Genomic DNA, 26,394 nt, shown 5'->3' on the forward strand with positions numbered 1-26,394 from the left:
AGGGCAGGTCTCTTGTTAGCAAATTCTCTCAGCATTTGTTTGCGAAAAATTTAAGCTCTCCCTCAAATTTGAAGGAGAGCTTTGCTGGATAAAGTATTCTTGGTTGGAAATTTTTCTCACTCAGAATTTTAAATATATCATGCCACTGCCTTCTTGCCTCCATAGTGGCTGCTGAGTAGTCACTACTTAGTCTTATGCTGTTTCCTTTGTATGTGGTGAATTGCTTTTCTCTTGCCGCTTTCAGAACTTGCTCCTTCTCTTCCGTGTTTGACAGTGTGATCAAAATATGTCTCGGAGTGGGTTTATTTGGATTTATTCTATTTGGAGTTCGCTGAGCATTTATGATTTGTGTATTTATGTTGTTTAGAAGATTTGGGAAATTTTCCCCAACAATTTCTTTGAATACTCTTCCTAGACCTTTACCCTTTTCTTCCCCTTCTGGAACACCAATGAGTCTTATATTAGGACGTTTTATATTATCTATCATATCCCTGAGGTCCGTTTCGATTTTTTCAATTTTTTTCCCCATTCTTTCTTTTATGCTTTCATTTTCCATTCTGTCATCTTACAGGTCACTGATTCGTTGTTCAACTTCCTCTAGTCTTGTACTATGAGTGTCCAGAATCTTTTTAATTTGGTCAACAGTTTCTTTAATTTCCATAAGATCATCTATTTTTTTATTTAGTCTTGCAATGTCTTCTTTATGCTCTTCTGAGGTCTTCTTGATATCCTTTGTATTCTGTACTATGGTCTCATTGTTCATCTTTAGTTCTTTGAGTAGCTGCTCCAGGTGCTGTGTCTCTTCTGATCTTTTGATTTGGGTGCTTGGACTTGGGTTATCCATATCGTCTGTTTTTTTCATATGCTTTATAATTTTCTATTGTCTTTGGCCTCTTGGCATTTGCTGAACTTGATAGGGTTCTTTTAGGATGTGTAGACCAATTGAAGTCCTTATCTCTAATTTATCAGATCTACAGCTTCGTGGAGTACGCTTTCTCTAACTAACCAGCAGGTGGCGTCCACAAGCCTCCTGTTCTCCACAAGCCAGTTCTCCCCTGCTTTGCCTTTGTGGTGAGTGGGGGAGTGAGTCTTGTGGGGTCCAATTGGTGTACCAAGCTTGCGTGTGTAGTTGGTGTTGCCCGCCCTGTATATGGGGCGTGTTTCTGGGCAGTCAGGGAGGGGGGGTGGCTCTAACCATCAAATCTCCCTGGTGATCGTGGAGTTTTAAAGCTGCTGCAATAGTCTAATCCTTCAGTTCAGTTCTGCCACAGTTTGTCTCTGCCACTGACCCACAAGTCCTTGGTATTGGCGTATGGCTCCTGAGACTTGTAAGTGGGTCCCTCTTCCAGGCCGTGCACCCCCTGGTCCTCTGTTGAGGGATGACTGCGGTCGCAGTTGACTCGTCTGGGGGGGGGGTGGCGGCCGGTTGCTAAATCCTAGGCTCCCAGGCTTGCTCTGAGGGTACCGGCGGCGGGGGCTCTTTCCCGGAGGCGAGGGCGAGGCGGGGGACTTGGCCAGGTCCCCGGCGGGGGGGGCGTGCAAGGTGTGGAGGGCGGCGAAAAAGAATAGGCAGGACACGGTTCTTTTAGGGTAATAGAAGAAAACTAAGAGAGCTTTATTAGGCGAGAGCACAAGCTTATATTGGGCGATTAGAGGGCGGGGTAGCTGTAGAGGTCAAAGGCTTGGATTGGTTCAGAGAGGGGGCGGAGGTTGATAGACAAGGGGCGGGAGTTATTCTGGTAACTGCGCATGCGCACTGACGGTGGGGGAGTTGCTCTGGCAATGGGGAGTGTCAGGGGCAAGATAAGGGGGTGGGAAAAGGCGGTTCCCTCCGGCAAGCCTCCCCTAACGGTGGTATTTTGGGTGAGGAAATGGGGCCTGCCTCCGGCCTCACTTTCTCAGGCCTGGGGGGCTGTGGAGGGCGCTGTCGCCCGTGCCCACCACCCTCCCCAGGGGCTGATCAGGTCCCCCAGCCCAGGCCCGCCAAGTCAAAGCACGTAATCAGTGTCCCGCAGATGACTGTGCTATGTCACAGGTGAGTGCCGTCTCCCCAGGGTGGTTCTGGGCTGCTTGGCTGTGTAGGGAGGCTCCCAGTCTGCTGAAATGATGGCTGAATGGGGCTTTGTTAATTCTCACTGCTCCACCTTCCCAACTCTGGGACAATCAGCTGAGGTTGCAGGGAAGGCTAATGTCCATGCCCAGTTTTGTGGAGTGTGCCTGTTATTTGAAGCACTTCCGTCACACTGGGTTGTCTGGGGCAGCTCTGGGCTATGGGGCTGGCGATGGGCAGGAGTGTTTCCTGTCCACCAGGATGATGGCTGTGAGTGGACACCCCCCTTTTCTTGGGAATTTGTGGTGTTTAGTAAAATTTCTCAGCCACTGGATTATTGCCTTTTGTCTCAGAGCTCTCTTAGTTCTGCTCTTGTCTTGACCTGCCCAAATTGCAAGTCTTTCTGTATTGGGCTTCTTAGAGTAATTGTTTTACAAAAAGAAAAAAGGATTATAAAAAAGAAAAGGGGCCCTCCTCACAGATCTAATGGGTTATTGAAATGCTAAGAGACAAAGCAATTAGGGCCATTAAGGAAAGTTCCACAGGGCAGAGAGATCAGCTTTTCTTCGGGATTTGCATATGAGCCTGAGGGCCTGAGCTCTGCCCTTCCCCTTTCTATGTTCACCAGAACTCCAAAAATCCTCTGCTTTTATTTTGGAGTTTTTCGTGCTGTTTTTTTCTGTATCTGTCTCCTCTCTGCTGGCCTGGCTGCTCTCAGATTCTCTCGTGTCTGGTTTCAGTCTATCTATGGTTGGAGTTTGGATCAGTAGAATGAGTTTCCGATAAGGGCTGCCACTGCAGTTCTCCCTTCTCCTTCCCGGAGCTGGCAGCCCCTCCTCCCACGGGACTGAGCCTGGCAGGGAGGGGCGCGGGTCCCCTGGCCGCAAAAACTTACAGATTTCGCTGATCTCAGCAGTTCGACGTTTTCATGAGTGTTGTATGAAGTATGCCCAAAGTCAGATTGCTCTGTGGTGTCCAGTCCACGCAGTTCCTGGCTTTCTACCTACTTTCCTGGAGGAGTAACTAAAGCATACAGCTCACCAGTCCGCCATCTTGCCCCGCCCCTCCCTAGTCTTAACCAGACCTGTTTCATTCATATCACTAATTGAAGTCTGGGCTCTTTTTCAGCTTTTTTTTTAACAGTTGCTGTATGCACTAATGCTGACATTCATATCTGCCGAGCTCTAGCTCTGAGTTTCAGGTGTCTCAGAAATAAGCATTGTTCCAGAGACCAATCAGGTTATACGCTAAGGGATCAGCATCTCAAAGTTTAGAGATAGGCATTACAATTCAGGAATAGAGTTGACTGCTCTAAGAGCTTACAATCTAGGGACCATTACAATAGTCATGTCCACGTTAGGCTATGTTCTAAGATTCAATTCTGAGTTTACACATTGTAGTTAGTCCATATTGGTGAGGCATTATAGTGCTTGCCTTTATTTCTGGGGTACTTCACTCAAATGCTGTGTACAGGATCCATTCACTTCGTTGTGTGTCTCACAGCTTCACTCATCTATCATAGTTGCTCAATATTCCACTGTATGCATACGCCACAGTTCACCATTCTGTTCCTCAGTCTATGTACCCTTAGGTCACCTCCACCCACTGCAAATCATGATTGCTGCCTCCATGAACACCAGTGTGCAAATGTCCATTCAGGTCTCTGCTCTCAGATCTTCAAATGACACACCCCATAATGAGGTTGCAGGACCTTATGGTCCCCACATACTTAACTTTTTGTGGACCCACCACACTGACCTTAAGAAAGGCTACACCATTCTACCTGCTCATCAACAGTAGATAGGTACATCCCTCTCACCATGTTTTCTCCAACACTTTTACTCCTATATATATTTTTTCCTACAATTTTATTAGAGTTATATTCACATACCATACATTTACCCTCAGTGTACAATCACTTGTTCATGGTAACATCATAAAGTTGTACATTTATCACCACAATCAGCACTTGAACATATTGATTACTACAAGAAAAACTGTGGGGTTTTTTTTTGTTTGTTTTTTGTTTTAGCAATAATAAGAAAGATGATAAAAAGAAAAATGTCATACAATACAATATAATTTAAGTATTAAGTATTCCTCCCCTATATAAGTTAAGTATTCCTCCCCTATATCCCCCTGTCATATACACAGCATTGGTATATTGCCTTTGTTACATTTAATGGAGGTATATTACAATGTTACTGTTGACCATAGATTCCAGTTTGCTTTATGTTTTTTTTCCCAAATACCTTCCCTTTTTCAGCACTCTACATGGTTGAGAAAGGGCCCTCTCTTGACTGACGTAATGAGGGTAGACTTTTGCCCCAGACATCTTCAAAGTAATTGTTTCTCATACCCTCCCAGCTCTTCAAGCTGCTTCTCTGCCCTCAGGACAAAAACTCTGGGAGGGTGAGCCCCAAATTCCCCAGTTCAGGCCCTCAGATTTACACCCAAAAGGTGGGCACTGGCCTACGTGCACCCCAGTATTCATCCAGGGGCCACTCGGATCCCGCGGATCAGGGCCAGGGACCCACAATAAGTGCAAGCTGGCCTGGCTCCACCTCTCCTAGTTGAGGGGGTGGGGGAGGCGCCACCAAGAGCACCGGGAGCTTCTGTGGCTTTTGAAGCTGCGTGTTCTTAATTCAGCACTTGTGGGGTTATTTTTTGTAGTTTCCTGGAAGGTTACCCTCTTTAACACTCCTCTGCCGCCCTGGGCCTCTAACACCCTCAGCCTGGGGCCCCCCAGCTGGACCCTCCCGCATCATCTTCCCTCCCGTCGTGGACCCTCCCTGCATCCCCACTGCCCCGTGTGCCCACCTGAACAGCCTCCCGCACCCCCCAGAGTCAGGCTCCTGGAGGCTCCTCTCTCCAGAATCGGAGTCAGCGTCAGGAAGCACCCTCACTTCCCAGATGCCTTCCTCTCAAGAGCTCCCTCCCCGCATAAGCACCCTTCCCTTTAGTACACCTACTCCTCAGGAGCACCCTCCCCTCAGAGAGGCTCTCGCCTGCTTTCCAAGCCTGGAATATAACTTGTAAGTTGGGTGTCCTCCGCCCCGCCGCCCAGAACTTTGGGGGCCTTCCCTCGTGAGGGCTTTTTCAGGTGAAGCCGCCCGACGGGAAGCCGCGCCCCGGGAGCTTCGGGCACCGCTGAGACGAAGTCGAGTGGCCGCAGCTACAGCTGCGCGGCTTGGGCCCGTGACCCCGGCCGAGCTTTCCTCCGGAGGGGCCCCGAGGGCCGGGCTCAGCCCTTAGCTGGGGCGGGGGGTGCTGGAGCCTCAGCCCGGAGCCCGGCAGCGAGGGCCGCCCGCGACCCTTCCCCGTCACGGCCCCGGCCCGGGAAGCGCCTCCTCCCCGGCCAGGCAGCTCAGCTCTGCGCTTCCTTCCAGGACCCGCGTCGGGACCCAGGTCCGCGCCATGTCTGAGCTCGGGAGCCCAGAGCGGACGCCGGACGCGCAGACCCCGGACACGCGGGACGACGACGCCGGCGACGGGATCCAGGCCTCGCAGCGCATGCTCAGCTTCAGCGACGCGCTGCTGTCCATCATCGCCACCGTCATGGTGCGCGGGGCCCGGGCCCCGCCCCGCCCCAGGGCCCCGCCCTCCTAACCTCTGCCCGCCCCAGGGCCCCGCCCCGTCCCTAGGCCCCGCCCTCCCACAGCCTCTGTCCTCCCCGGGCCCCGCCCTCCTAACCTCTGCCCGGGCCCCGCCCCGTCCCTAGGGCCCCGCCCTCCTAACCTCTGCCCGCCCCAGGGCCCCGCCCCGTCCCTAGGGCCCCGCCCTCCCACAGCCTCTGTCCACCCCCGGGCCCCGCCCCGCCCTCCCACAGCCTCTGTCCTCCCCCGGGCCCCGCCCCGTCCCTAGGGCCCCGCCCTCCCACAGCCTCTGTCCTCCCCCGGGCCCCGCCCCGTCCCTAGGGCCCCGCCCTCCTAGGCCTCTGCCCTCCCCCGGGCCCCGCCCCGCCCCAGGGCCCCGCCCTCCTAGGCCTCTGCCCTCCCCCGGGCCCCGCCCCGCCCTCCCAGAGCCTTTGCTGGAATCCAGGGCCCCGCCCCGCCCTGGGGCGCCTTCTGCGGAACGCCCTCACCTCCTTCTGTCCCCGCAGGTCCTGCCCGTGATGCACACCAAGATCTACCCGGAGCAGGTATTTTGTGGCCTTCAGTGCTCTCTGCCTCCGGCTGTCCCTGAGGTCTCTCTCCGTCTCGGATCTGCCCTGGGAGGGGACCCTGGAGGCAGGCTCCACGCTCTGCCCTGGGACGGGTGACAGCTGCGCCTCTTCCCTCGCCACCCGCCTGCGACCCGCCCAAGAGGCCCGACCAGCCCGGCTTCAGGGGCGCCCTGGACCCCAGCCCCAGCCCCAGCCGGCAGCGAATCAGGCACTTCCCTGAGCGGAGCTTTCAGAGACAAGTAGGAAGGAACGGAAGGTTCCTCGAGCTAGTTTGGATTCTTGTGGCCAAAGAGCAACAGGTCCTGACGTAGGTTCTACAGGTTTGGGTGAGAGATGGTTCCTAGCACTGAGGGGGGCCCCGTGGATGTCCCTGGGTACACTCTGACCAAGTAGCCCTGCTGGAGTCCAGGGGTCCACTGAGACCCCAGGCAACACTGTCTTGCAGGCCATAGAGCTCAGAGCAAGCCTGTCCACTGCATCCACTCAAGGCACGTTTCTTCCTGTGAAAAATGTGTGATTTTTATCACAGAGGCTGGTGGGAATTAGGGCTTTTAGAGAGTTTCCATTGATAGCCAACTTTATGGGGGTTTTTCTGTTGTGTAAGATAAATTGCATCACATAGCCTCTTAGACACTGAATGTGCTTTCAGAAGACCTCTGGACATCTGGGCATGTGTGTGCACATGTGTGTCCATGCATGTGTGCATGACAGGTTGCCTTGTCCCTGAAGAGGTGGGCAGTCTGCCTCACAGGGTACTTGGGACCTGGCCCAGTCCCCTCTCCGAGCTCTGGGTGTTTGTGGGCACCGCAGGTCTGAGCCCCTGTCCTGCCCTCTGAACTTAGGCCTGCATGGCACTGGGAGGGCCTGTAGCAGCTTCCAGTTTGGCTTGGTCGTTTGTGACAAGTGATAACAATGGTTTTCATAGGCTTGTGATAAAAGGTAAGTAGAAAGGCAGGATGAACTTGGGCCTTAGCAGACGAAGCCCTGAGACCAGCTGCAGCACAGCACCTGGGGGGCCTGGGTCACAGCACCTGGGGGGTCTGGGTCACAGCACCTGGGGGGCCTGGGTCACAGCACCTGGGGGGCCTGGGTCACAGTACCTGGGGGGTGTGGGTCACAGCACCTGGGGGCCTGGGTCACAGCACCTGGGAGCCTGGGTCAGAGCTCCGGCCCCTTCCTGGGGGTCCTGGCTTCTGAGAGGCAGCTGCAGGTAGTAGCTGCTCGGGAAAGCAGTGGTCCCAGCTGGTGGAGGGCGCCGGCCCACCTGGGTGCCCCTGCTCGCCAAGGGGCTCGGGCCATCCCAGGGTGGCAGGCCAGCCAGGAGGAGGTGCCCTGCGTCCGAGCCAACTTCAGAAAAGGGTGTTGACGTGGTACGGGCCTGAGCCAGACACCCAGGAACTAGCACGGGATGCCCGGGTGCCTCCATCTGTAGCAAAAGGAAAGGCCGTGGGACTCTCATTTTTCTGCATTTAGGGTCATCTTGGGGGGATTATAACTGTTGGTTGCAAAATATTTTTTCTGTTTCTTCTAATTGGCTCTCAGAAAGAGCTCTGAGCTTGGAAAGAATCCCTTGACACTTACCGGAACTTGTTCAGAGATGTATTGTTGAGATTTGCTTAGCTGTGGAAAGAACGGCAGACCTGACATGTTTCCTTGGGTGCCTTCTTGTCCACAAAGAGGGTTAGTGGCTCGTTCTGATTCTGTTAGGAAAAAAAAAAAAGTCAAGCCTTTGAAAATCCAGTGATTTCACAAAAAGTAACTCGAAGTCTCGAGTAACTGAAATACTGGCTGAGTAGAAACCGACTTGCAGATACAGAACCACTGAAGACAGTAAAGCTGTTGGCATTCTCGGTCGAGCATTAGTTAAAGGGTGAGGCCTTCTCAGGACTCAGGAAGGCTGTGATGGGTGCCAAGTGTTCCCTGGCACTGGATCGGAGGTCGGGGCACTGGATGGGGTGCTGGGTGGGGGTGGGCCTGCCCTGACGGGGACAGGAAGGCTCTGTCCGAGCACGTCCGGTGCTGGAGCAGGCAGTCGGACACGGTGGCGGGACAGGGCTGTGCCTGGCAGAGGGAGGGCCGTTGGGATGTGCCCACGGGCGCTGGCATTTGCTCGGAGTCATGGGCGCCCTTGGCGGACCCTGAGTGGAGCTGGGACAGGTCGGGCCTGGGCTTTGGGAAGTGGCTGTGCTGGAGCCAGGCGGCCTCTGCCTGTCTCACTGTGTCCCGGTGGGTGGAGGACGCCCGGCAGGGCAGGCTGCGTTTCTCCTGGGTGGTCGCGTGGGTCGGGCTGGGGCACCTCTGCCTCCCGCCCCCTTGGCTCGCTGGCAGGGAGGAGGGGCGAGGCCCAGCTGCGGCCCTGGCCTGATGCCATGGTCAGGGAGAAATGCCATGGCCGGATGTGCCTGGTTTCCAGAGTGTTTTGAGAAGGAAAGAAGGATGGACGTTCTTGTCGGTGGCCTCTCCCCCCACCCTTGGATGGGAGGTATGCTCCCCGAGGGGTGGGGGCCCGAGCTTGCTGTCCGCCAGCCTCAGGGCGGCGCGATGGCTCACCTCCTACCCCACTGTTCGCACAGTGCTTACTTGCTCTTCATCATAATTTTCTCTCCTCTCTTCTGTGAATGTTTTTGTCAAGACTGTTCGTGCTTTCCATATCCTAGCTCATTTTCCTAGGGTGTCCTGGAGCCACTCTCAGCCCCAGTCCTCCTCCCACTAAGCACTCACTCGTTTTCTAGAGTCCCCACAAAGTAGGGGGATGTGAGAGGCCTGCCTTGGCCGGTGGGAAGGAAGGGTACAAGGGCGCGGCCAGGATGAGAGTCAGTGAGGCCCCTGGGGTGCCTGGGGACCCCGGCTGGGGGAGGCCCGGCCCTGCCCCTTAGGTGCGTGCTTGCACCACTGCAGCGGACGCTGCTGCCTGCGCACAGGCGTTGCTTCGTCTAACGGCCACGCCATCTCATTCCAGCACTTTGACAGAAGCATGCAGAAACTTCTAGCAACTAAAATCGCGGTGTACCTGATGTCGTTCCTCATCGTGACGGTGGCATGGGCAGCGCACATACGGTAGGAGATGTGGTGCTTCTCTGAGCCAAGTCAGCCCCAGCGCTTTGCTCACACATGTGCCAGGCAGGGGCCAAGCCCCAGGGCCAGGAGGGCAGTGCCCTTGCCTCCCGGCTGCGTCCCCAGGGGCGACAGGCCGTCCCTTCCTGCCCCCACCCATGGCTCTTTCCCTAAGCACCATCTCAGTTGCCAAGGCAGTGACGGGACTCTCCTGCCAAGGAGTGGGGGTGGAAAAGTGGGGGTGCGATGGTTGGGGTGGACAGGACACGACAGTGTGGCAGGGTGGCTGGACTGTGGGGGACCAGGCTGGGACAGTGGTGGTGGGGGGTGCGGTGCAGGAGGTTGCTCAGGGCCTGTGCACATGTCCCCCGTGGCATTAAGGGGAGCGCGGAGTGGGCTGTGGTGGGCCCAGCTGGCAGTGTGGTCTCCTGCCAGCTGCTCCCCCCTTGGGGACTTGGGAGCAGCCGCACTCGCCCCTCAAGCCCAGAGGAGGACCAGGTGGGGCAGGCAAAGGGCTGGGACTGCACGTGCACATCCTGGGTCTCGGAGGGCCAGCGTTGTCCCCATCCCCATGGCAGGGCCTGGACCTCCACCCAGTCAGCGCAGCCCCCGGTCTTATGCGGTCGGACTGTTCTCTGCGAGGTGGGGCGGGGGCAGGCCTGCAGGTGGGATACAGCTCTGGCAAGAGGGTCCCCGGAGCTGGAGGGCATTCGGCTTCCTAAGGCCAAACAGAACTGCTCTGCTTGGGGAATTCTGGGGGTGCAGAGAAAACCATGGTGTCTCCCTGACTTCATTATCCCAGTGTTTTTTGCATGTGTGTTGGTTTGTTTTTTAATTTTATTTTTGCAGGGTAAATTTTACGTAACAAAAATCATCTTAACCTTTTTTTTTTAACATTTATTATTGTGAAATATATACAGAAAGGTGGTATCTTTCAAAGAACGGTTTAACAAGTAGTTATACAGCAAATTTCAAAGTATGCTATGGGTTACAATTCCACAATTTCAGTTACTTCCCTCTAGCTGTTCTAATACACTAGAAACTAAAAAAAAAATCTACATATTCAGTGTTCCTAATCCTTTGTTAAATCCTAATTTCTCTGTGGCTACCCCTTCCTCTCGTTTGATCGCTTTCTCAATTTTTAGGGTAATCTGGGCAGCGAGCCCCTAACCTGTTCATATTGAAAAGGGGAGTTGACATTATCGGGAAGGAGACACATCTGGGTGATGTTCTTGAAGAGGCTGTTGTCTCTGGGTTTTGGGACTTATCTGGCATAGGAACACTCTGGAGGATTTAAGTTTCTGAAAAATAAACTTAGTGAGTGAAACTTTTATCAAGTCTCGGATAGGGACTCAGGTATTCAGGGCTACTGTTGGTTAGGGCTAAGCCATCTGGCATATCTAGCTGAAGCTCATGTAAGAGAAACCTCCAGGACAGCCTCTTGACTCTTCTTTGAAATCTCTTAACCACGGAAACCTTATCTTGTCGCCTTTGTTTTTCCCCTTTTGGTCAAGAAGACATTCTCAATCCCACAGTACCAGGACCACACTCATTCCTGGGAGTTGCGTCCCACATCGCCAGGGAGACTCATTCCCCTGGGAGCATGTCCCATGTAGGGGGGAGGGTGATGAATTTATTTGCAGAGTTGGGCTTAGAGAGAGAAAAGCCACATCTGAGCAACAAAAGAGGCTCCCTGGAAGTGACTCTTAGGCATAATTATGTGAAAGCTTAGTTTACCCTTTACAGCCAGAAGTTTCACAAGAGCAAGCCTCAAGATCGAGGGCTTGACTTATTAAGTAGGGGGTCCCTAGTTTCACATAGCATATATTCTTTCCAAGATAAACAATCAATGTTTCACATTATCTTCACTTAGTTGTACAATCGTCATCACTCTTGATTTTAAACAAGTATCATAACCCCAAACACCCCAAAGCTCTTACCACCCCATGATTATTTACCCCTAGTATTAGTGTGGTACTGGTAAGGTATTCCTATTAAATACAGTCCATAATATGCAACAGGTAGTTTTCCCCATATACCACTCTGCTGCTAACTCCTTGTTTGAGTGTCGTACCTCAGAAGTAGATCATGCAGGCACTTATTTGTCTTTGTAGTGCTAATCTGTGGGACACATGCCTTTAAACAACACCTTTCAGTCATGTTCACCTTCAGTACAGCACTGGTATTTATTATCTCATTAACAAACTATCATCACTCCTGTTCATTCCATACTTTTAAGTTCAACCTCTGTAACAAGTCTGTACGTATTAGGTAATCGCTCCCCCTTCTCTAGCTTCTGACTGTCTCTATGTCCCCTATATTCTACATTTTAAGCCGCTGATTTTACTTTATCCAGGAGATTCATATTAATGATAACATACAATATCTCTCCTTTTGTGTCTGACTTATTTCACTCAGCATGATGTCTTCAGGGTTGATCTATCTTGTCATGTGTTTCAGGACCTCGTTCCTTCTTACTGCTGCATAGTATTCCATCGTATGTGTATACCACTCATCTGTTGAAGGACACTTGAGTTGTTTCCATCTTTTGGCAATTGTGAATAATGCCACTATGAACACTGGTGTGCAAATGTCTGTTCGTGTCACTGCTTTCAGATCTTCTGGGTATATACCAAGTAGTGGAATTGTTGGGTCGTCAGGTAACTCCACATATAGTTTTCTGAGGAACTGTCAAACTGTCTTCCACACTGGCTCTACCATTATACATCCTCACCAGCAGTGGATAAGAGTTCCAATTTCTCTACTTCCTCTCCAGCATTTGTAGTTCCCTGTTTATTTAATGGCAGCCTCTTATTGGAGTAAAATGATATCACATTGTAGTTTTGATTTGCATTTCCCTAGTAGCGAATGAAGTTTTGTATTTTCTGTTCGGAAAAATGTCTTTTCTTGTCTTTTGTCCATTTTACACTGTACATTTGTACTTTTATCGTTGAGTTGTAGGGTTTCTTTATATATGCTGGATATCATTCCCTTTCAGCTTTATGGTTTCCAAATATTTTCTCCCATTGAGTTGGCTACCTGTTCATCTTTTTGACAAAGTCTTTTGAGACACAGAAGCTTTTGATTTTGAGGAGTTCCCATTTATCTATTTTTTCTTACATTGATTGTGCTTTGGGTGTAAGGTCTAAGAAGCTACCTCCTTTTATTAGGTCTTGAAGATGTTTCCCTACATTATCTTCTAGTTTTATGGTACTGGCTCTTATATTGAGATATTTGTCCACTTTGAGTTGTTATGGCTTGTGAAGTAAGAGTCTCTTCCATTCTTTTGGTTATGGATGTCCAGTTCTCCCAGCCCCATTTGTTGAAGAGACTGTTCTGTCCCACTTCAGTGGATTTGGGGGCCTTAACAAAAATCAGTCGACTGTAGATCTGGGGGTCTATTTCTGAATTCTCAGTTCAATTCCATTGATCAATACAGTGTTCATCTTTATGCCAGTACCATGCTGTTTTCACACTGTGGCTTTAGAATAGGCTTTAAAGACAGGAAGCGAAAGTCCTCCCACTTTGTTCTTCTTTTTCAGGATGTTTTTGGCTATTTGAGGCCCCTTTACCTTCCAAATAAATTTGAAGACCAGCTTTCCAAATCTGCAAAGTAGATTGTCAGAATTTTTATTGGAATTGCATTGAATCTGTAGGTCAGTTTTGGTAGTATTGACATCTTAATGACATTTAGCTTTCCTATCCGTGAACACAGAATATCTTTCCACCTACTTAGGTCCTTTTTTATTTCTTTTAGTAAAGTTTTGTAATTTTCTTTTTGGAGGTCTTTTACATCCTTGATTAAGTTTATTTCTAGATACCTGATTCTTTTAGTTGCTTTGTGAATGGAATTTTTTTTATTGCCTCTTCAGTTAGGTCATTACTAGTGTATAGGAACATTACTGATGTATGTGCATTGATCTTGTATCCTGCCACTCTGCTGAGTTTGTTTATTAGCTCAAGTAGCTTTGTCATCGATTTCTCAGAATTTTCCAAATATAAGGTCATATCATCTGCAAATAATGAAAATGTTACTGCTTCCTTTCCAATTTGGATCCCTTTTATTGCTTTGTCTTGCCGGATTTCTCTGGCTAGAATTTCTAGCACAATGGAATAATAGTGGTGACAGCAGGCATCCTTGTCTTGTTCCCGATCTTAGAGGGAAGGCTTTCAGTCTCTCACTGTTGAATACTGTGCTGGCTGTTGGTTTTTCAGATACGCTCTTTATCATATTGAGGAAGATTCCTTCAATTCCTACCTTTTGAACTGTTTTTATCAAAAAACACTTTTATCGAATTTTGTCAAATGCGTTTTCAGCATCTATCAGGATGATCATTTAATTTTTCCCTTTCAATTTGTTAATGTGTTGTATTACATTGATTTTCTTAAGTTGAACCACACTTGCATGCCTGAAATGAACCCCACTTGGTCATATGTATAATTCTTTTAATGTGCCTTTGGATTTGATTTGCAGGTATTTTGTTGAGAATTTTTGCATCTATATTCATTAGGGAGATTGGCCTGTAGTTTTCCTTTCTTGTAGCATCTTTATCTGGTTTTGGTATTAGTGTGATGTTAGCTTCATAGAATGAGTTAGGTAGTGTTCCTTTCTCTTCAATTTTTTGAAAGAGTTTGAGCAGGAATGGTGTCAGTTTGTTGTTGTTGTCATCGTTTTTGTTTTTTGAATGTTTGGTAAAATTCCCCTGTGAAACCATCTGGCCCTGGGCTTTTCTTTATAGGTAGATTTTTGATGACTGATTGGATCTCTTTGCTTTTGATTGGTTTGTTGAGGTCTATTTCTTCTTGAGTCAGTCTAGTTTTTTCATGTGTTTCCAGGAAATTGTCTATTTACTCTAAGTTCTCTAATTTGCTGGCATACAGTTGTTCATAGTATCCTCATGACTTTTAAAATTTCTTCAGGATCCATAGTAAGGACCCCTTATTTCTGATTCTGTTTATTTGGGTCTTCTCTCTTTTTGAACTTTGTCAGTGTAGCTAAGGGTTTTTCAATCTTGTTGATCTTCTGACAGAATCAATTTTTGGTTTTATTTATTCCTTCTATTGTTTTTTTGTTTGTTTGTTTTATAAATCATTTATTTCTGCTTTAATCTTTATTTCTTTTCTTCTACTTGCTTTAGGGATAGTTTGCTGTTCCTTCTCTAGCATCTTCAGTTCAGTTATGTGTTTGGTTTTAACTCTTTGTTCCTTTTTAATGTGTGCATTTAAAGCTATAAATTTGCCCCTCAGCACTGCCTTTGCTGCATCCCATAGTTTTTGATACATGGTATTCTCATTTTCATTTGTCTCTAGATATTTACCAATTTCTCTTGCAATTTCTCTTTGACCCACTGATTGTTTAAGAGTTGTTTAACCTCCATATATTTGTGAAAGTTCTGGTTCTTTTAGTGGTTGTTAATTTCCAGTTGCATTCTATTATGGTCATAGAATATGCTTTGAATAATTTTAATCTTTTTAAATTTTTTGAGAGTTATTTTGTGCCCCAGCATATGATCTGTCCTGGAGAACGTTTCCATGAGTGCTAGAGAAGAATGTATATCCTGATATTTTGAGGTGCAGTGTTCTATATATGTCTGTTATGTCTAATTCATTTATTGGTTCTCTATCTAATTGTTCTGTTTATATAAAAGAGCAGTGTATTGAATTCTCCCACTACTATTATAGTAACATCTGTTGCTCCCTTTAGTTTTGCCACTGTTTGCCTCCTGTACTTCCATGCTCCTTAATTGAGTACATAAACATTTATGATTGTTATTACTTCTTGGTGAATTGTCACTTTATTAATATGTAGTGTCTTTTGTCTCTTATGGCATCTCTTATGGCATCTTTGCTTTTAAAGTCTATTTTGTCTGATATTATTATAGCTATCTCCACTTTCTTTTGGTTACAGTTTACATGGGATATTTTTTTCCATCCTTCCCCTCCCAGTCTGTTTGTGTTGCCAGGTGTAAGATGAGTGTCTTGTAAACAGCATATCAATGGGTCATAATTTTTAATCCATTCTACCAGTTTGTATATTTTAATTGGAGAGTTTAATCCATTCAAAGTTATTACTGTGAAGGGAGTTCTTGAACCTGCCATCTAATCCTTTGGTTTTTAGTTGTCAGATCTCTTTTTTCCCTCTCTTTTTTTCCTTTAAGTTACCCTTACTAAAACTCTTCAGTTCTGTGCCCTTCTCCAGACCTCTCTCTCCTGTCTTTTTTTCTCAGCCAGTAGAGCTTCCTGTAGTATTTCTTATAGGGCAGGTCTCTTGTTAGCAAATTCTCTTCAGCATTTGTTTGTGAAAATTTTAAACTTTCAGGTTTGAAGGAGAGCTTTGCTGGATAAAAAATTCTTGGCTGGCAATTTTTCTCTTTCAGAACCTTAGGTATGTCATACCACTGCCTTCTTGCCTCCATGGTGCCCACTGAGTAGTCAGTACTTAATCTTATGTTGTTTGCCTTGTATGTGGTGAATCACTTCTCTCTTGCTGCTTTCAGAACTTTCTCCTTCAGCATTTGACAATCTGATCAGTACATGTCTCGGAGTGGGTTTATTTGGATTTATTCTGTTTGGAGTTTGTTGGGCATCTTTGATTTGCATATTTATGTTGTTTAGAAGAGTTGGGAAGTTTTCCCCAACTATGTCTTGAAACAGTCTTCCTAGTCCTTTACTCTTTTCTTATTCTGGTACGCCAGTGATTCTTATATTTGTGGGATTCACATTGTCCATCATTTCCCTGAGATCCATTTGAAATTTTTCAATTTTTTCATGATTTGTTCTTTTGTGCAATCGCTGTCCATTGTTCTAGCCTCTAGTTCATTTATTCTTTCTTCTGCTTCTTCAAATCTGCTGTTGTGTGTCTCTAGTATATTTTTAATTTGATCAACAGTGTCTTTTATTTCCATATGATCTGCTATTTTTATATTTACTCTTGAAAATTCTTCTTTATGCTCTTCTAGTCTTCTTTATATCTTTTGTATCTTTAACCATCTCATTGAACTTGTTCTGGAGATTTGCATAAACTTCTTTAATTAAGTGTTCCAAATTTTGTGTCTCTTCTGGCTATCTAATTTGTTAGTTTGGCTTGTCCATGTCTTCTAGATTCTTCAGGTGGTTTATGATTTTATGTTGGCTTCAAGGCATTTGCTTATCTTGGTAAGATTATTTTGGGAAATGCAGAATTATTTGAGCATTTATGTATAATTTGGCAGAGCTACAGCCGCTGGAGTGCACTTCACCTGTCCCACCAGCAGGTGGCACTCTTGAGCCACATCTCACCCTCAAGCCAGCTTTCCCCCTACTTCTCCTGCTTGCTGGGCAGGGTCCAAACTGGTAGAAATCCAATCAGTGCATCTCTATGTGTACCTGGGACTGTGTGCCCCAGGGGTGCAATGTGTGCCCTCTGCAGTGTGCAGGGAGTCTGCTTAGGGGCCGGTGGGTATGGTGATTCCCAGTCCCCCGAATGGATCCAGCTCGGGCCGAGGGTCTCCGAGTCCCAGCCTCCTCAGTCCTCCGCCGTTTCAGTGGTGCGCTTTTAGTCTGCCCACAAGATCCCTGCCCGCCGTGCGCCTGCAGGCCTCTGAGGTGGGGAGGGGCTCCCAGTGCCTCCGTGTGGCCCCTCCCTTATCCCTGACTCTCCCCCGTGCATACCACGGCCTCCGTGGAGGGAGTGTGATGTCAGCAGCACACAGGTTGTCCCTCTCACCTGCTGATTGTCGGGGCGGCTCTGCTCAGCTCTGCATCCCCTCCCTCCCAAGGGGAGGGCCCCCCAGTGCCCCCCAGTGCCAGGTGACACCTCTTAGAGTCCACCCTGCTTGGAGTGCATTGAGCTTCCTGGATGTGTATATTCTGGTCTTTCATCAGCTTTGGGAAGTTTCCGCCACTATTTCTGCAAATAGTTTTCTGCCCCTTTCTCTCCCTCTCATCCTTTTGGGACTCCAATGGTGCATGTGTTAGTTTGCTTGATGGTGTCCCCCAGGCTCTTCAGGCTCTGCTCAGTTTTTTCATTCTTTTTTCTTTCTTCTCCACACACTGGGTAAATTCAATTGTCTTGTCTTCAAATTCACTGATATTTTCTTCTGCTTCTTCAGATCTTTTGTTGAATCCCTCTAGTGAGTTCTTCATTTCAATAATTGTACAGTTCCTTTCCAGAATTTCTGCTTTGTTCCTTTTTATAATTTATGTCTGTTTATTTTGTTCAATGTTGTCCTATTTGCTTTAGTTCTTTGTCTAGGGATTCCTTCAGCTACTGACCATATTTAAGATGGTTCACTTAATGTCTTTGACTAATAGTTGCAATGTATGAGCTTCCTCAGGGATAGTTCCTGTCAAATTCTTATTTTCCTGTGCATAGGCCATACTTTCCTGTTTCTTATTGTGTTTTATGAATTTTTGTTTGTTTGTTTTTGAGAACTGGACGTTCTGAGCACTATGTTGTTGTAACTCTGGAAATCTAATTCATCCACTGCTCTGGGATTGTTGTGATTATTTTCTTGCCAAGGACTGGAGCTGAGAGTCTGTAACTTTTCAGAACTATTGTTGCTCCCAAATGGGGTACAGAGAAAGAAGAGAAAGTAGACACTGGCTCTTGAAGACTCCCCGGCCACGCTGTGCGCAGGGCTGGGTGGGCTTGGAACGACGGCCGCCCTCTGTGCTACATTTTCACGTTTTATTGACAATGGCTTTTTCAGTTTTTCTTAATTAAATTTTCTCTTTAGGTTGTTCCAGGTCGTTGGGAAAATAGATGATACACTTGCCTTGCTCAACTTGGTGAGTGTTTCCTTCACCTTAATTTAATCCTCCCAGGAGAGGGAGGGCGGCTTCGGGCCCTGGGGCTCCTTGCCCCCCCTGCCGCCGGCTCCTCCAGGCCGAGCAGCCCACCCCAGTCTGCACCGGGCACTGCCGGGGTGGGGGCAGAAGGTGACGCCCGCCCTGACGTCCACCCCCCCACCCACCTCCTGGGGAGGGCACAGCCTGCTCAGCCCTCTGGGGAGGCCCATGGACAGCCGCCTGGACAGGCTCCCTCCCTCCCCCTTCCGTCTCCACAGGTCTGCATGATGACCATCACCTTCCTGCCGTACACAGTGAGTCCCGGCCCAGCCCGTGCGCCCCGAACCCCACTAGGTGCTGCCCAGGCTCCTCCCAGCCCAGCCCACGCGCCCCGAACCCCACTAGGTGCTGCCCAGGCTCCTCCCAGCCCAGCCCACGCGCCCTGAACCCCACTAGGTGCTGCCCAGGCTCCTCCCAGCCCAGCCCACGTGCCCCGAACCCCACTAGGTGCTGCTTAGGCTCTGGCTTATCGTGCTGGGCACAAGGACTCAGAACTGAGGCGTCCGTGACAGCCACCCTGAGAAGTAGGGGCCCACCGTGGGGGCCTGGGCCAGCTGCAGGGCTGTGTGAGGAGAGGAGGATCTGGGCACAGACCACAGTCAGGGACGGCTGCCAGATGGGAGGCTCCCGGGGGCTTCTGAGCAGGCCGTGCAGAGAGCAGACCCCAGGCCTGGGGACTTCCCAGCTTATCCCAGGCACCGCACCCTGCCACACGCCCTCTCCGACTGCTCCCCACCACGTGTACCCCCCACCCCGGCCCACACAGCCCATGACAGCACTTAGCGCCAAGTTCTAACAGACAGCGCGGCTCTGAGGATCAGCACTGTGCTTTATGGAGAGCGGGGATTGGGGGTTTGTGAATTTGGTGGCATTTCAGCTTGAAAGGCCTGAAGCATTCTAAGGAATTGGCTCTTCTGGGAGTTGGAGTGAGAGCCTGGGACTGAGGCCAGCAGCCGGGGAGCCCTTGGACCCTGCCCTCCCCACAGACACCCCAACCCTGCCCCACAGACACCCCAACCCTCCCCACAGACACCCCGGCCTCCCCACAGACACCCCAACCCTCCCCCACAGACACCCCCGCCCTCCCCACAGACACCCCAACCCTCCCCCACAGACACCCCCGCCCTCCCCCACAGACACCCCAACCCTCCCCCACAGACACCCCCGCCCTCCCCACAGACACCCCAACCCTCCCCCACAGACACCCCAACCCTCCCCACAGACACCCCCGCCCTCCCCCACAGACACCCCGGCCCTCCCCACAGACACCCCCGCCCTCCCCACAGACACCCCCGCCCTCCCCCACAGACACCCCGCCCTCCCCCACAGACACCCCCGCCCTCCCCCACAGACACCCCAACCCTCCCCCACAGACACCCCCACCCTCCCCCACATCACCCCACCCTCCCCCCAGACACCCCCCCTCCCTCCACAGACACCCCAACCCTCCCCCACATGACACCCCCACCCTCCCCCACAGACACCCCAACCCTCCCCACAGACACCCCCCGCCTCCCCACATACAAACCCCCCCCTCCCCCACATACACCCCCCCCTCCCCACATACACCCCCCTCCCTCCCCCACATACACCCCAACCCTCCCCCACATACACCCCAACCCTCCCCCATACACCCCAACCCCCCACTACACCCCCCATAACCCCCCCCTCCCTCCCCCACATACACCCCCTCCCTCCCCCACATACCCCCAACCCTCCCCACATACACCCCCTCGCCTCCCCCACAGACACCCCCACCCTCCCCCACAGACACCCCCCCCCCCCCCCCCCAAACCCCCCCCCCCCCCCCACCCCCCCGCCCCCCCACCGCACCCCCGCCCTCCCCCACAGACACCCCCGCCCTCCCCACAGACACCCCCGCCCTCCCCACAGACACCCCAACCCTCCCCCACAGACACCCCAACCCTGCCCCACAGACACCCCAACCCTGCCCCACAGACACCCCAACCCTGCCCCACAGACACCCCAACCCTCCCCCACAGACACCCCAACCCTCCCCACAGACACCCCCGCCCTCCCCCACAGACACCCCAACCCTCCCCACAGACACCCCAACCCTCCCCCACAGACACCCCCGCCCTCCCCACAGACACCCCCGCCCTCCCCCACAGACACCCCCGCCCTCCCCACAGACACCCCGCCCTCCCCCACAGACACCCCCGCCCTCCCCCACAGACACCCCGGCCCTCCCCACAGACACCCTGGGCTCCAGCCATTCCGCCCACTTATCAGAACTGCAGGACTCAGAGAGGCCAAGCTCCAGAAGCCCTGGACGGTCGTTTTCTGTCTTGTCCTGCAGTTTTCCTTAATGGTGACCTTCCCTGCTGAGCCTCTGGGCATCTTCCTGTTCTGTGTGTGTGTGATCGCCATCGGGGCCGTGCAGGTAGGGTCTGGGGTCTGTCCCTGGGGCCATGCAGGTAGGGGCCAGGGTCTGCCTGTGTCCCGGGTGCCCCGGCCCTTGTGGAGCTACATTCTCCACACACACACGTTGCTGTGGTGAGCCTCAGGCAGAGCAGCAGACAGATGGAGTCTGTCTGGGACATCGAGACGATGTGCCTGGAGATGTGTGGGCCCTGGGCTGCCTGGGTGATGTCCACAGAGGGTGAAGGGAGATGCCAGATCCAGGCCCTCGGAGGGGGAGTAGAGTGGACCTGCACTCACAGAGTCCTGGGGTGAGATCCCACCCCAGGGAGGCCCCGGGCTCAGGGGCTCTGTCCCCTCTCCACCTCCAGGCATCCAGCACTCCAGGGAGCATCTCAAGGTGCTGGGTCCCCCACCCTGTCACCTATCACACAAGTGTGTCAGCAAGACGGAGGCAGCAGGTGGTGGGCAGGACCCTCACACAAGCTGTAGAGCCCTGTCCTCTGCCCCGCTCTCCCCCTTTGGCCTACCCCAACCCCGCCCCATGCTCATCTCCTCCCCCTTGTCCTCTCCTCTGCCCCACGCACCCTCTGCCCATACCCCTCCTGCCCCACGGCCCCTGCCCTGCAGCCAGCCTCTTCCCACAGGCGGTGGTTGTGGGCTACGCGTTCCACTACCCGCACCTCCTGAACCGGCAGATCGCGTGCTCCGTGCACAGGGTCACCCTCCAGCGGCACATCCTGGGCATACTGCTTCGGGGCCCTGCACTGTGCTTTGCTGCTGCCATCTTCTCCCTGTTTTTCTTCCCCATGGTGAGTCCCCTGCTGCCATGCCGGGATGTGCAGGAAACCACCTGCATCCCAGTGACAGGGGCAGATTTCCAGAGGAGGTGCCCTCCACGCTGAAGGCAGATGCACGGCCAGGCGAGGACCGTGTGCCACAGACTCCGGGGACTGGGAGGGACTGGGGCTGGGGGTGCCACGTAGCTAAGATGCTCTTTACCCTGGCAAGCCGCCACTCATACCCTATTTCCCCCAAGTGTGACACAGCTTAAAGGTAATTATGATGACAAAGATACCCTGAGAGTTGAGGCTTGTGCTTATTTTATTTTGAGGTAAGGAATTGGTACAGTAAACACAACAGCTAATTTGGTGGCGTGATCAGAGTCACTGCCCGTGATCATGGTAAGCAGCCAAGTGAACTGCAGAAGAACCACTTTGGTGAGCCCTGATGTCAGCACCGGGGACACGGAACAGAAGCCATGCCAGCGAGCCCTGAAAGCGCATAAGGCAGGGAAGGAGGCTGTCAACAGGAGGACATCACCCGGGGGAGAACATCAGCGGGAGGATGTCACCCGGGAGAGGCCGTCAGCGGGAGGACATCACCCGGGGGAGCACATCAGCGGGAGGATGTCACCCGGGAGAGGCCGTCAGCGGGAGGACATCACCCGGGGGGAGAACATCAGCGGGAGGACTTCACCCGGGAGAGGCTGTCAGCGGGAGGACGTCACCTGGGGGGAGAACGTCAGTGGGAGGATGTCACCCGGGAGAGGCCGTCAGCGGGAGGACATCACCCGGGGGGAGAACATCAGCGGGAGGACTTCACCCGGGAGAGGCTGTCAGCGGGAGGACGTCACCTGGGGGGAGAACGTCAGTGGGAGGATGTCACCCGGGAGAGGCCGTCAGCGGGAGGACATCACCCGGGGGGAGAACATCAGCGGGAGGACTTCACCCGGGAGAGAACCACCCAGGGGAGAACATCAGTGGGAGGACGTCACCCGGGAGAGGCTGTCAGCAGGAGGACGTCACCTGGGGGGAGAACGTCAGTGGGAGGATGTCACCCGGGAGAGGCCGTCAGCGGGAGGACATCACCCGGGGGGAGAACATCAGCGGGAGGATGTCACCCGGGAGAGGCCGTCAGCGGGAGGACGTCACCTGGGGGGAGAACGTCAGTGGGAGGATGTCACCCGGGAGAGAACCACCCAGGGGAGAACATCAGTGGGAGGACGTCACCCGGGAGAGGCTGTCAGTGGGAGGACGTCACCTGGGGGGAGAACGTCAGTGGGAGGATGTCACCCGGGAGAGGCTGTCAGTGGGAGGACGTCACCCGGGGGGAGAACATCAGCGGGAGGACTTCACCCGGGAGAGGCCGTCAGCGGGAGGACGTCACCTGGGGGGAGAACGTCAGTGGGAGGATGTCACCCGGGAGAGGCCGTCAGCGGGAGGACGTCACCTGGGGGGAGAACGTCAGTGGGAGGATGTCACCCGGGAGAGGCTGTCAGTGGGAGGACATCAGACATCACCCAGGAGAGGCCACCAGCAGGAGGATGTCACCCGGGAGAGGCCATCAGCGGGAGGATGTTACTTGGGACGCACCAGATAGAGGCTTTTAGAAACCTGTCCTAAAGATGTTGAAGAGCCAAAGGAAATCAGAAAAACAATAGATGAACACAGAGAATATTGAGAGAGATGGAAATTATGAAAAGGAACAAAACAGAGCTGAAGGCCACAGGAACAGAAATGAAAAATTCCCCAGAGGGATTCAACAAACACTTTTGGAGGAACATGGAAGGAACCATATTGATAAAAAGTTAATTCATCAAGAAAATATAACAACTATAAACATATTTGTACCTAACAACTGAGCCCCAAAATATAGGAAACAAATATTGACAGACTAGAAGGGAGAAGTGGATGGTTCTACATTAATAGCGGGAGATTTCAACACACCATTTTTGATATGGCTAGAGTATCTAAACAGAAGATCAGTAGGGAAGAGAGAACTTGAGCAATACTATAAACCAACTAGGACATATATAGAACACCTTAACCACAGCAGAATACACATTCGTCTCGAGAGCACATGAATCACTCTACATGATAAACTATGTATTATATCACAAAACAAGTCTCTAAATTTTAAAATACTGAAATCATACAGAGTATCTTAGCTGAACACAATGGGGCTGAGAACTGGAAAATTCACAAATTAAACAATATTGGGTCCAAGAAGAAATCAAAAGGAAAATTAGGAAATATACTGAGATGAATGAAAATGCAAACACAACACACCAAAACTTATGGGATGCAATGAAGGCAGTGCTCAGAGGGAAATTTATAGCTATAAATACCTTTACTAGAAAAAAGAATGGTCTCAAATCAATAACCCAACTTCCACAAAGAAGAGCAAAGTAAACTCAAGCGAAAGGAAAGAAATAAGATGAGAATGGAGATAAATGAAATAGAGGAGACAAAAATAATAAAGAGATTCAATGAAATGAAAAGTTGTTTTTTTGTAAAGATCTCAAACTTTAGCTAGACTGAGAAAGTAAAGAGAGGAGGACACAAATAACAAAAATCAGAAATTCAAGGAGGAGTATAACTGCCCACCTTACAGAAATAAAAAGGATTATAAGAGGATACTATGAACAATTGTATGCCCAGAAATTAGATAACCTACGTGAAATGGACAAATTCATAGAAACACACAAATTACCTAAACTGATTCACAGAGAAACAGAATGACACCTAAGGAATATAGAATGCTTTTTATAAAAAAGCATGGTTGAGATAATAAATATTCTGCTTTGTGATGGTGGAAAAAAGACGAAATAGAAGATTTCAACAGACCAATAAAAGTAAAGAGATTGAATCTGTAATCAAAAACTTCCCAACAAAGAAGAGTCTGGGATCATATGGTTTCATTGGTGACTTTTACCAAACATTCAGAGAATTAACACTAGTCTTTCTCAAACTTTTCCAGAAAATTGGAGAGGAGGGATTACTTCCTAACACATTGAGGCCATCATTACCCTGATACCAAAGCCAGATAACGACAGTGCAAGAAAAGAAAATTATGGGCCAATATCCCTAATGAATGTAGAAACAAAAATCCTCAACAAATACTAGCAAACCACATCCAACAAACAGCACATTAATAGGATTATAAACCGTGAAAAAGTGGGATTTAATCCAGGAATGCAAGGATGGCTCATATAAGAAAATCAGTCAATATAATACATCAAATTAATGGAATGAAAGAAAAAAACCTCTTGATCATCTCAGTTCATCAAATGATCATGTCAATTGCAGCAAAGGCAACTGGAAATAATCCAGCACCCTTTATTGATTAAAACACTGAGAAATATAGGAAAAGAATGGAACTTCCTCAGTATGATAAGGGGATAGGTGAAAAACCCACTGTTAACTTCCTACTCAACAGTGAAAAACTGAAAGCTTTCCCCCTAAGATTAGGAACAAGACAAAGATGCCTGCGTTCACCACTGCTATTCAGAATTACACTGGACATGCTAGCCAGGACAGTTAGACAAGAATTAGAAATAAAGAGCATTCAAATTGGAAAGGAAGGAATAAAACTTCCCCTATTTCCCAATATATGATCTCTATATAGAAAATCCTGAATAATCTACAAGAAAGCTACTAAAGCTAATAAATGAATTTAGCAAAGTGGCAGGGTACAAGATCAGCAACCAAAAATCAGTAGTTTCTATTCACCAGTAATGAACAATCTGAAAAGTAAATCAAGAAAACAATTCCATTTACAATAGCTACTAAAAGAATGAAGTACCTAGGCATAAATTTAACCAAGGATGTAAAGGACTTGCTGTACATGGAAAACTACAGATCATTACTGAAAGAAATTAAAGAAGAGAAGAACTAAATAAATGGAAAGATATTCCATAGTCATGGATTGGAAACGTCATGTCTACCCAAAATGATTTACGTATTACTACAATCCCAATCAAAATTATAACAGCTATCTTTGCAGAAATGGAAATACTAATCATCAAATTCATATGGAAGTGCATAGGACCCTGTGGTCGCAGTTGATCCGTCTGGGTGGGGGGGTGGCGGCCGGTTGCTAAATCCTAGGCTCTCAGGACTGCTTGGAGGGCACCGGCGGCGGGGGCTCTTTCCCGGAGGCGAGGGCGAGGCGGGGGACTTGGCCAGGTCCCCGGCGGGGGGCGTGCAAAGTATGGAGGGCGGCGAGAAAGGAACAGGCGGGACACGGTTCTTTTAGGGTGAAGAAGCCAAGAGAGTTTATTAGGGGAGAGTACAAGCTTATATCGGGCGTTTAGAGGGCGGGGTAGCTGTAGAGGTTAAAGGCTTGGATTGGTTCAGAGAGGGCGCGGAGGTTGATTGAAAAGGGGCGAGAGTTGCTCCGGTAACGGTGTCTGGCAACAATGTATGCGCACTGGTGGTAATGGGAGTTGCACCGGCAACGGGGAGTGTCCGGGCAAGATAAGGGGGTGGGGAAAAGGCGGTTCCCTCCAGCAAGCCTCCCCTAACAGTGGTATTTTGGGTGAGGAAATGGGGCCTGCCTCCGGCCTCACTTTCCCAGGCCCGGGGGGCTGTGGAGGGCGCTGTCGCCCGTGCCCACCACCCTCCCCAGGGGCTGATCAGGTCCCCCAGCCCAGGCCCGCCAAGTTGAAGCACGTAATCAGTGTCCCGCATTTCCCCCTTCTTTTCTAATTAAAGGAAGAAGCTTACCGGAGAGGTCCGCTAAGGGATGAGGGAAGGGGGAGGCCGGGGAGGGGAAAAGGGGTTGACGGTGGCTCAGCGAGGCTGGAGCTCGGCGTTGGTGTGGCGCCCGGGCGCTCGAGAGGGGCCTCGCTGCTTGCGGGATGGACGAGGGTGGGGGGTTTAAAGTTGGAGGTTCAGAGAAGCTGGAGCTCGAGGTTGGTGCGATGTTCAGGCGATCGAGAAGGGCCTCGCGGTCGGCGGGTTGACCGGTGGCAGTGAGGTCGCGGAGGGTTGGTTGTTATCTCGGAGTAGGGAGCGCCAGAGGTGGCGAGTTGCTGGTACTGGACTTGCACGAACGAGGAAAAAATAGCATCCGTTTGTTTCCTTACAAGCTGGACAATTCTGCGGATAATGCAGGGTCCTAAGGTGAG

The 26,394-nt window shown here is 50.6% G+C and overlaps 1 protein-coding gene across 9 annotated transcripts in view; it reads left to right on the forward strand.

Moving 5' to 3' along the window:
• Positions 1-26,394, forward strand: part of TMEM175 (transmembrane protein 175) — an 84,444-nt gene that overhangs the window by 48,948 nt on the left and 9,102 nt on the right. For 3 of the 9 annotated variants that reach the window (XM_037829194.1, XM_037829192.1, XM_037829193.1), the window contains exons 2-9: positions 5,440-5,611; positions 6,153-6,191; positions 9,175-9,272; positions 17,987-18,038; positions 18,317-18,352; positions 20,419-20,502; positions 20,852-20,941; positions 21,128-21,292. In XM_037829194.1, the coding sequence (XP_037685122.1) occupies positions 5,468-5,611; positions 6,153-6,191; positions 9,175-9,272; positions 17,987-18,038; positions 18,317-18,352; positions 20,419-20,502; positions 20,852-20,941; positions 21,128-21,292 (708 nt within the window). In that variant the 5' untranslated portion in view covers positions 5,440-5,467. Of the gene's footprint in view, positions 1-5,014; positions 5,086-5,439; positions 5,612-6,152; positions 6,192-8,240; positions 8,373-9,174; positions 9,273-17,986; positions 18,039-18,316; positions 18,353-20,418; positions 20,503-20,851; positions 20,942-21,127; positions 21,293-26,394 lie in introns of those variants that run through there. The other 6 variants (XM_037829196.1, XM_037829197.1, XM_037829199.1 and 3 more) reach the window with 6 other exon arrangements.

The sequence above is a fragment of the Choloepus didactylus genome, chromosome 3 (assembly GCF_015220235.1).
Source record: "Choloepus didactylus isolate mChoDid1 chromosome 3, mChoDid1.pri, whole genome shotgun sequence".
NCBI classification, from domain to species: Eukaryota; Metazoa; Chordata; class Mammalia; order Pilosa; family Megalonychidae; genus Choloepus; species Choloepus didactylus.